Consider the following 10,764-nt stretch of genomic DNA (forward strand, 5'->3'; position numbering starts at 1 on the left):
AATTCAATTAGAGTGATGATTATAGAAAATCCCATTTGAGTCATACTTTTGCATGAGTTAAATTATTCAGTTGATCAGGTGCTGCTATTGCTGTGTTAATGAGGTATTGGTATGATTAAGTGTTGGTAAATCCTTTAGACTTAATCCACTGATCCAATCTGAGGCTAAATTTAGTAAGGGGATCCTCTCTGTGCCTGGTGACTCAGCTTGGGAGTGTCCCTTACCCCCTTGCATTCCTGACTTTTTCCTCTCTTCCTTCCCCCCACCCCATTTCCACCTAAATCATTGTAGACTGTTTTTAAATCTTATTTTTCTTGGTATGATTTAACTATACCATAAGAAGTAGGGTGATGAAATTATATCAAACCTGCTTTTGCCAGCGATTCAGCCCCAAACCCCTCATTCACCACAGGATCAGGGGGAAAAAACAACCATTCCAGAGACTCTCTTACTCCTAAGCCACAATTAAAAACTATTTTAAAAGAAAACAAACATTTCTCATCGAAATTCCTGCCTGTTTCTGGCTCTCGTTTTGGGCCAAGGCTGCTCAGCACCAGCAGCTTCCCAAGCAGCCTCTGGGCAAATCCAGCATGCTGGGCTCTCTCGGAGTCCTGGCTGCAGCTGGGAAAATGGAAATTTTCCTGTGGAAATTCGGGAAGGCTGGAGCCGCACTGCCCTGCTGCCCTAGGGTCCTGTGAGCTCATGGCTTCGGTGTTTATGGTGTAAAGCCAATGCTGTTCCCACCCCACGGACACTCCAGCACGGTTTTGGGTGGATCCCAGCCCCACAGGACACAGTGTCCCCACGCCACATCCTGCACCACCGGCAGCTGAGGGCAGCTTCCAAAGGGGAGTGGAGGTGCTGCTGGTGGGATAGTGATAGGTTTGAATTATTGGGTTTTGGGGTGGAAGGAGGTATGGGGGACTGGACTGTCCCATGTGGGGAGAGCACTGGAATCCTCCCTGGGGCATGGCATGGGGCTGGGAATGGTGACATGGCCAATGTCACCCTCCTTCCCTGCGGCTGGATCAGCCCTTCCCATTGCAGCCGGTGGAATTGTTCCATGCAGAGGAACAAAGCAGCACGGAGAGAACAAAGAACGAAGGAGCACAGACCTGACCAGGAGCAGGGGAACACTGAGATTCAGCCACTCGTCACCCCTGCACGTGTTTCTGGTGGCCTGTCTGTGCTGCAGCGAGGACTTTTCTCCCTGCATTTCCCTTCGCCCAGGATTCAGCAGCCGCCTCCGGCGCAGCGTTGGCTTTCACAGGGCTGGATCCGCTCCGCAGCCGGGCAGAGCGTGGGAGGAGGGTGCCGATCCCGCTTAGGAAACACAAAACAATAAAAGAGGAACAATGGAGCTTCCTTCCCGTCACCCCAAATACCAAACGCCACCAGAATGTGGCTCAGCTCCGAGCAGAGCTGCCGGGGCTGCTCCTGTGTCCTCTGACCCGAGGGAGGAACTGCAGACACCTCCTCCTCTTCCTCGCCCTGGCAAAGGATGCTGTGAGAGGGCGGGTGCCAAGGAGCATCGCCAAAGGGCTGCCCTGACCCGGCACTGCTGCCAGAGGCATTCCCAGCTTTGGAAACTGCGTTTGAGCCAGGGCAGGGGGGTACAGCGTGACTTTGCCTTGCGAGAGGATTTTGTCAGCTGCCTGTGCTTCCAGGGTAGCCAAACACGTGTTGCAGCCGGCCCAGGGGCCCAGGAAGGGTTAGAAAAACATCCAGGTAGCCAAACTCGCCAGATCATTATCAGCCAGAGAAGGCGTTCTCATGGACTTGGTGCCCATGTGTGGCCAAGCATGGGGAGATGCTCGGCCAGGTGAGTCACAGCTGGGCTTCTGGGGGGAGATGGATCTGCACCTGAGTGGTACCCACACCTCAGCATCCCACAGCTGGATGTGGCAGGTGCTTAGGGACACGAGGCCAGAGCCCTCTAAGGGGTTGGCACCTGCCTGTCCCACCTGGCTCCACTGGCTGGTACCCACTTGTCCCTTGTGGCTACCAGCACCATGCCAGCCCTGCCAACAAGCCCTGTCCCCAACAAGCCCTTGTGGGTGAAAGATCCTTTGCACAGCCTCAGCAAGTGCCTGGCACTCTGGCCAAGCACATCTGGCTGAAAGCTGTGGGAGCTGCCCCAGCAATGAGGACACCAGCCCGGAAACACTTCTTTCTCAGAGAGATTCTCTGATCAGAGATCCCATCCAGGATCCTCTCCTGGCACCATTGCTGCCCCTTCAGCAAGTGCTGGACTGTGGGGTCTGGACAGTGCCCAGGGTTGTCACCCACCCTGTTTTAGGTGACAGGAGTGGGGCTGGGAGCTCAGCTTCTCACTGGAGAGCAGAGAAAGGACCATCTGGCTTGCCACCAGCCAGAAGCAGTAGCCAGGTTGTCCAGGTTTTCCGACATTGGCCGGGTTGTCTCCACTCTGGGGACATGAACTGGTTTAAACCCTCATCCTGGACCCTGTGAGTCACACATCGACCTTCAGCTCCTGCCAGTGTGCTCCATCAGCCAATGTCCCACTTTCCTGCAGGAGAGGGACAAGGGCTGGAAAGCTCCTTCCACCTCTGCGAGCACTGCACCAACCTCTTGCATCCTGCTGCTGTGGAAGCCTGGGATGTGGCTGGGACACAGTGCTGTGGCTGATGCCATCATGGGGTGCTCAGGCTGGTGAGGGCACGTGGGGCTGGATGGGGGGCCCACCCCAAGCACCGGGGTCCCACAGTGTCAGTCTCCAGCACCGTCCCCTCCCCATGTCCCTCGTCCCTCCTTTGACTTGTTGCTATTGTCATCTCCAATATCACGCAGGGATGTGAGAGGCTGGAAGTCGCCTCTTTTCCTGCCAGGTTAAATTGCTCACTAGGAATGTCTATTATTCCCACAAGTCAACTTTCCCCTCCGCGGTATGTGTCAGGGGTCAGGGCTGGCACCACATGAAAGCGACGGGTATTCAATAACCCAGAGCCGTGGAAAGGCTTCAGTCCAAGCCCAGCCACGTTGGGGTTTATTGATGCAGATGCCTTTCCCCATTTGTTTCCTATAAACAGCACATGGTAATATTTAGTAGGTTTCAAACAGAGCTTTTTGCATATTCTCCCTTGTCTGCAGCGAGCTGCTCAGTAGTAGACAGTTTTAATTTACTTAATGCAATTTCTGCTTTTTGTTCTTCCAGAAGGTCTGGGCTGGTTTTGACCCTGTCGCCCCAGCGAATTACTGTAATTCCCAAGGGGTTGGGAGCAGGAGTCCAGGATCCACTCTCTGCGGGGGTGAGGACAAGAGATCTCACTCCTCCCAGACCCTCTGGGACACATCCTCAGGAGCTGGGTGCACATTGGGGCTGTTTGGGGCTGTCCTGGCTGGCTCCCCTTCTTGCCAGGCCGGCAGCACGTGGTGCCTGCCAGCTCCAGGGAAAAGGAAAAAAAAAAAAAACACCACTTTATTGCAAAAGCTGCCACTTCCCCATCCTCGGGGCACAGTCCTGGGCACTCAGTGCTGGGGATGGAGCGTGACTGCAGGGTGACCCCGGAGCAGGGAATGCCCACAAGCACAGAGCAGAGATCCCACCAGAGCAGGGCTCCTGGGGAGCACTTACACAAGAAAGGGAAGCATCAACTGCTCCTGGAGAGCAGCCCTTGCTGTTCCTTGTCTCCACACTCCTGGCAGCAGCACTAGCTGGACGATGCCAGCCATGGAGCAGCACTGAGCTGGCAGCAGAAGAGGCTCAGATGCCCCTCCAGGTGATTTTTTGCCACTAAACGCCCACAGGGAGTCCTGGCTCTGCAGCAGCTGCCTCGGGCTGGCGGCACAGTCCCAGCCACTGAGCACACAGTGGATTCAGACCTCAGTGTCTGCCCTCAGTCCCTCCGTGTGTGGAATACTGGGCAGGTTCCTCCAGGCAGCAGCTTCCAGGCTCACTGGCAGCCAGGAATTCTTGGTGCAGTGCTGCCGTCACCCTGCCAGCCCTGGGCACCCTGTCACCACTGTCACCCTGCCAGCCCTGGGCACCCTGTCACCACTGTCACCCTGCCAGCCTCAGGCAGGCGTTGAGCCCCTGCTGCCACTCCCCACCAGCACTCACCACCAGAACACAGGCAAGAGGAGACCAAAGAATTGACATCGTGAATCTTTTAATGCAATTACTTCTAAAATGCAGCTTTAAAGTGACTTGGAATGGTCAACAATGAGAAATAAGGGACAGTTTTGAGCTCTGCAACGTGACCATGTGGCACCTCTGCCACCAACACCCACCTGCCACCGCTGGGCCACCCCCGTGTCTCTGACTGCTCTGACAGCCACTCACTGTCCCTTCACAGGGCACATGTCACACGGGGCATCCAAAGGGACTCTTTGGGGCCATAAAAGGGACAGGGTAAGCCATCCAGTGCCAGATGACCCCACATTCCTTCAGAAAAGGCAAAAAAGAGCAGCACAAGCAGTGGGTTACTCCCTGTCACCTCACATTCGGGCATCAACCGACACAAATTCTGGAGGTCATAAGGACCTCGAGGGGCTGTGCCTTCATGCTACGTAAAGTGATTTGGGAACCCAGTGCCTGATGGTGTTCTCTGGCTCTTGGTGGCAGAGGAAGCTGATGTTCCAATCTCTTGCTTTTTGTTTTCTAATAATTTTTTATGTATTTCTTTTTCAGAGCAGCAAGTGCCAAGTAACTAGAAATTCTGCTGTTGCCTGAACACCAAACAAACAGAGAGAACAAACCCTGACATCACCTCCACACCATGCAGCCTTTACATCAGGCACAACAGAGCCTGAAATGCCTTTTAACACCTCCCAGACCTCAACCTGAGTTTGGTTCTCACTCTGTCACTCCCCATGCAGCCCTGGGCTGTGCCCACTGTGGAGCACCAATGCCATTTTAGCCAATCTTTCTCCATGTAAGATAGTTCCTACTGCTCCACTGGAGTTTGACCTCCTCCCCTTATGAGAGGGGAGTGGTGAGGCTTCTTGGGGGAGGGACACTGGAAAGGCCATGGAACTCCCAGACTTCTGGGAGATTTTTTTTTCCCTGCCCTGGTGCCAGCACTCCAACAGCTCTCCTCAGCCACCCCTTTGGATCAAGCCTGCATTCGCCAGTGACTTCAGAATCAGGTGCAGGAAGCCAGTTTGATCTACAGAAACATTACACACATCTCCAAATGGATTTTAAACACCTCATTTAAGGAAGGACAGGGTTTAGCAGGGAATCAGTGGGCTCCTGTAGCTTGGTCTCCAATTCTGGCCATCCAACACCGATGCCGATGTGAAGAGACCAGAGCTCTCCTGGAGTCTGAGCAGTTGTTCTCACATAACCCAGGTCACAACTGGAAACTGAGCGTAGGAAGCCCCCAGGGGGTGGGAAAAGGACATCACCTGATGAAAAAGCTTCAGAATGAACCTGGGAAATAAACACCAACCAGACAATCGTCTTCTACAGAGGATGGAAGTGAGAGTAGAAGAAAATAACATCTGAGACAGTCAGTGAGTCAGTCTGAGTGTGCAGGGGCAGGAGATCCCTATGGATCTGTGAGGAAAGCTAATGGCCAAACCCAGCTGGTCCCTCCAGTCCCCAGCAAGATGGGGCCCTGGTTCACTCTTCCCCAGCTGGAAGGTTGTCTTCAATCCTCCTGATGAACTTCATCCGTATTTCTGTGACGCTGTCGCCCTTCAGGGTGTCCTGGACAAATTTCACATCAACAGCCATCTGCACCTAAGTGAGGGAAGAGTGGAGAGGAGCTGGGAACTTCAGGACTGAATGGTCCTGGAGCACCAGCTTAAGGGCTCTAAGGGCATGACATGACATACAGGGCTCTATGTAGTCCTAAATAAGAGACACAGCTGTTCTCTTGTCCTGACCAATTCCCAGTTGGAGCTCACAGCAGTTGCAACGTGAGGATTTTGGAGCTCTGTACAAACTCAGGGAGATATAAAGTGCTTGAACTTGGGTTGTGAGCTGAAGGGGATCAGGCACCACCTCTGGGCCTCAGCTGCCACACATGACAGCAGCCAAGTGCTCCTGCAGCTCTGCCCTTCTCCTGGGAATGGGTTTCAAGCCCGAAGCAAACCCAGAAGTCATGAACATGGACCAAGTATCTACTGACACCTGGCTATCCACACACCCATCCCAAGGGAAGAGAGACGTGGCTCACCATTTCCAGGGCACCTCGCAGCACCCCACAGAGCAGGTTGGAGTAGATGAGGGTTGAGTGGTTGTCAGGAAGCTCCACAAAGTCCACCAAGGGGTTGTTTTCCAAGATCAGGGAGAACTCGTCACCCCCAGGACTCCAGTTGGTGATGCTTGGAGTGATGCCCAGGTACATCTTAAATGCAATCTATTGTGGCAAACAGGAGGAACAAGAACAGGTGAGGCAACAGCAGAGCTTTGATCTTTGTAAAATTACTCGAAGGGTTTGCAAACATCTCTCCTTTCTTCCAGTTCCCACCAACCAGCAGTGCTTGGGCTAAAGCTTTTTTTTCCCTTCCCAAAATGTTCATCAAACTCTCAGAACAATCCTGTGTGGAGCAAATATTCCATCCTCACGTGCAAAACACACACACAAAAAAAAACCCGACAAAGGGTTTTTTTTGACATTTACCTTTGCAATAACATCTGCAGTTTCACGGAAATCGTGGCATCTCCCAACACTGGAACGGGCCAGGAAGTCCTCGATGAGCCGGACACCGATGTTGTAACCCCTGTGAAGGGACCAGAGCACGCAGCTTTAGAAAGACAACAGATACTTATAAAAGAAGACAGCGAAGAAGCAAAGCCTAATCTGAGAAATGTCAGTGTCAAATAACTTCAGCCTGCCAGGATTTTGCTCCTGGAGCAGCACACAGGGATGTGGCTGTGATGCCTGTTGTGATCCTGGCTTCCACACAGCTCCAGCACGGCAGATCCACTCCCACTTGTGTATCCACTCACATTTTGTCCAGCTGCTTGTTGACATCATCATCATTCTCGTAGTCCTTGCAGAGCTGGGTCACCAGGGCGCCGTAGGTCAGTGTGAAGAGCTCCGAGTTCTGTGCACAGGAAAAGGGATTGTCTCACCAGAACCCACCCGGGGCTCCGCTGCCTCTGTGTCCAGCTCTGCCACCCTGGGCACGGAGAGGGCAACAGGGACCTGCTGTCTCAAAGCAATCTGGTGCTTAATAAGGAGAGATCCCAGCTCCAATTCTGGCAACAACTGCATTCTCCTCGGAACAGGGCTTGGAGGAACCTCGTCTACTGAGAGGTGTCCCTTGCCCTTGGCAGGTGGAGGAACTGGATGAGTTTTAAGATCCCTTTCAACCCAAACTATTCTGGGATTTTGGAGATCAACACCTCCTGGACAGCTGGAGGTGTCATGCCAGGGCCCTGAATTTAGCTCAGGGCCTAGAGCTGAGATCTGACTCAAACTCTTCCCTCTGTTTCATGAACGTGTCACAAGCAGGCAGTGCCCGTTAGGCTCCAGCTCTGGTCCTCCCAACAGGCCCCAAATGCTCCTCCAGTCAGGGATTTATGAAATTCTGTACCAAGAAAAAGGACTCATCAGGTCCTAGAAAGTTGTCCAGGCACAGAATTTGTTTCACAGATTGAAATCAGCTCCTCAGACCCAGAATAGGCTCAGGGAGGCCAAACCCAGGCCAGCTCAGCACTCAGGTGCTGTGCACATCCACTCTGGGACTGGCCAGGTCACTTGTGTTTTCTTTGCACAATTGTCAGAGTTGCAGAAAATTTGCGAAAAAAGAGAAAAGTTCTCCTCTCCCAGCCACTACCTTCAATCCTCACCCTTAAATGATGTCAAAGAGCATTTTTGGGGAGCCATTAAGCCAGACCAGTGATTAACAAGGTCTGCAGGCTGCAGAACAAAACTCTGCAAAAGGAAGTGTTTTGGGGAACAACAAACCCCCAGCACTGGTTTCTGCTGTCAGTTTTGGCATGCAGAGGGATCACAGGGGCTGACCTGGGATCTGTCACCTACCATGAGCTGCAGAGAGGCAGAAGGTGAAATGAATGGCAAATACCAATACTAGAGAATGAAAGCAGCAGCAGGCAGGGAGGGAAAAGAGACAAGATCAGAGTTAAGTGACAACACAGATCACCATAAGTTCACACAAAGCCACAACAAACACACAGAGGAAACACCCCAAACAAATAGAAATTGGGTTTGTGAAGGACACAGGGAATTCCACCTTGTCTTGTTCCTGGATTAGAAAAAAATTCCTCCCTGTGAAGGTAGCAAGGCCCTGGCACAGGGTGCCCAGAGAAGCTGTGGCTGCCCCTGGATCCCTGGAAGTGTCCAAGGCCAGGCTGGACTGAGCTTGGAGCAATCCAGAATAGTGGAAAGTGTCCCTGTCCATGGCAGAGAGTGGAATGAGATGAGCTTTAAGGCTTCAGGTATGAAAACAACCACTTGGGCTGCTTGGAGCTGTTGCCCCACTTTGGATCTAAAGAACTCACACATTCTTTGGGAGTTTTACTCAAAAAACAGCTTTCCTCTCGGAAAACTGAAGATTGGGCAATTCACATTAACAGAAGGACAAGGTGGAAATTCCTTAGGCTCAGCTGGAGTCGGAGACTCGGCAGAGAATTTAACAGACATGCAGAACAGGTAGTGTTGGTTTTAAGGGTTTCAGTCGGTTTAGGAAAGACAGAGGTGGAGAGGGGATGGGGATGGATGGAGGGAATCCAGCTGTCCCCAGCCTGAGGTGCTGTCACCGTGTGAGGCCATGGTGGTGTCACCTGCCACCATCAGCCCCAGCACACCCAGAGCTGATCTCACTTATTGCTGAGACGTTAATAAAGGCAACTTAAACTGATACAATAAGGCAAACTCCTACATTCAGATTCAGACAAAAATTTTTTCGTTTTCAGCTCCTCTGATGTAACTGAGGTGCCCAAAGCTTTCCCACTATTTTTATTATTTGACACTGCGGTCTCCACACTATGCATCTGCTCTGTGGCTACGGAAGTGTTCCAACTCCAGTGAATTAACACAATTCTTTACATAATCGTTGTATTTAAGGAGCTGAACCCCTAGAAAAGAATCGCCTGGGGTGTGGAGAGGCAGCAAAGTCCGACCCAGCACCTCCTCACGGCCAGAGAGGGAGAACCCCCTAGATTTTATTTTTTATTACTTATTTTACATTAAAAATTAATGAATTCGACCTGATTTGACCCAGCGTTCGTGTTCAGCTCTGGAGCTTTAGGCTCCATGTCTCAGTTCCTGGCTCAGCCGGGCTGATAACGCGGAATGAGTTGGAAAGGGGAAGCGAGACAGGCCAAGGAAGCGTTTGGGGTGCGAACTTCCCACGAACGGGAGCTCGCGGTGCCGCTGATTGCAGCTCGGCCCCGCCGCCCCGGGCGCTGCGGGCCGGGCCCGATCCCCCCCGCCCCGGGCCGGTTTCCCCGGTGCCCCACGCCATGCGCTCGCCGCGCCGGCCCCGCCGTTACCATTTTCTTGCTCTCGGTGCCGCGCCCGCCCTGCCGCGACATCGTGTCCGCCCGGCCCGGCCCCGCCGCTCCGTCCGCCGCGGGACACCAAGGGAGCTCCGGGACACCGCGGGGCACCACGGGACACGCAGTCCCCGCCGCGCCGCCGCCCGCACCCCGCCCGCCCGGCTGGACTACAAATCCCAGAGTGCATCGCGCGCGCGCACGGCGCGCTGTGACGCAACACGTGACCGCCGGGCACCGACCAATCCCGGCGCGTAGGGGGGTCACGTGATGACAGCGGTCGCCGCTAGGGGGCGCTACCGCCCGCCGCAACTGTGGCGGAGCCGCCGTCGAGGCCGCGCTGGGCCCGGCCCGTCCCGGGGCCGCCGTTCCCGTTCCGTCCGGCCTCACGTCCCGGGGTGTCCGCCGGCAGCGTGCGGCCCCTTCCCGGCCGGTGACGGAATGGTGCTGCCGGTTTCCTGCAGGCCTCCCCGCGACCCCGCAGCCCCGGCTGATGTTGCTGGGTCAGTAGCTCCTCATGAGCCGTCGGCAGAGCAAGGGGCTCGCCGTGGGAAAAGGCTCTCTCCCCGTGCACCTGGGCTGGGCTCCTGCTCCCACCCTGATCCCACACTGCCACCTTGGAATCGGAATAAAATCGTGGAATATCCTGAGCTGGAAGGGACGCACAAGGATCGAGTCCAACTCCTGGCCCTGCACAGGACACCCCAACAATCCTACCATATACCTGAGAGCATTGCTCAGACACTCCTTGAGCTCTGCCAGGGCCAGACCCTGGGGAGCCTGTTTCTGTGCCTTCCTTGCCCAGCTCCAGGGGCTTGGCAGACGCTGATTTCTGGGGAAAAGGCAGCTGGTGTCTGTGGGTGGATGAAGCCAAGCCCTGTGCTGGCAGGATTGGGCAGGCTTGGAACCATAGGCTGTGGCTCAGTGTGGAACACAAGCAGGTTTCCACCCTGGGAGGCCCACAAATGGCCCTGCAACAACAGGGCAAAAGACAGGGTATCACAGAAACTAGCCAGGCTTGGGGCTGCAGGAACTTCAAGGAATATTCCTTGCAACAACCCAGCTTCCCCTAACCCTCCCAGGCCAGCGTGGCCCCCAGTTCTGCTCCCAGACACACTGTGCCTGGCCGTGTTTACTTAATTAATCTCCTGTTCTTTATTTTTTTATCCACTTATGTCCCTGTCCCGGACCTGTCATTGAGGGAGTGCTGAGCCCTGACCCAGTTGGGGTGGAGTGCTGGGGGCAGGACATGCTCTGGGCACGGAGGATCCCCCCACTCCTGCTGGCTGCTCAGGAATCCAGCAGCTGGGAGCTGGCTAGCTGTCACC

At 54.2% G+C, this 10,764-nt stretch overlaps 1 protein-coding gene across 2 annotated transcripts; it reads right to left on the reverse strand.

The window, feature by feature from the left end:
• Positions 1 to 4,113: 4,113 nt before the first annotated feature.
• On the reverse strand, positions 4,114 to 9,619 carry TRAPPC3 (trafficking protein particle complex subunit 3). Of its 2 annotated transcripts, XM_066335410.1 has the most exons (6): positions 9,434 to 9,619; positions 7,962 to 8,009; positions 6,923 to 7,020; positions 6,594 to 6,693; positions 6,147 to 6,329; positions 4,114 to 5,707 (listed from the first exon to the last, which is right to left on the reverse strand). In XM_066335410.1, exons 1-6 carry the CDS (start codon positions 9,473 to 9,475, stop codon positions 5,588 to 5,590), a joined length of 591 nt encoding a protein of 196 aa, XP_066191507.1. In that variant the 5' UTR covers positions 9,476 to 9,619; the 3' UTR covers positions 4,114 to 5,587. The 2 variants fall into 2 exon arrangements, with proteins under 2 accessions (XP_066191507.1, XP_066191508.1); XM_066335411.1 differs by lacking the exon at positions 7,962 to 8,009 and having other exon boundaries at positions 9,434 to 9,618.
• Between the last annotated feature and the right edge of the window lie 1,145 nt (positions 9,620 to 10,764).

The sequence above is a fragment of the Sylvia atricapilla genome, chromosome 24, assembly GCF_009819655.1.
Source record: "Sylvia atricapilla isolate bSylAtr1 chromosome 24, bSylAtr1.pri, whole genome shotgun sequence".
Taxonomy (NCBI): domain Eukaryota; kingdom Metazoa; phylum Chordata; class Aves; order Passeriformes; family Sylviidae; genus Sylvia; species Sylvia atricapilla.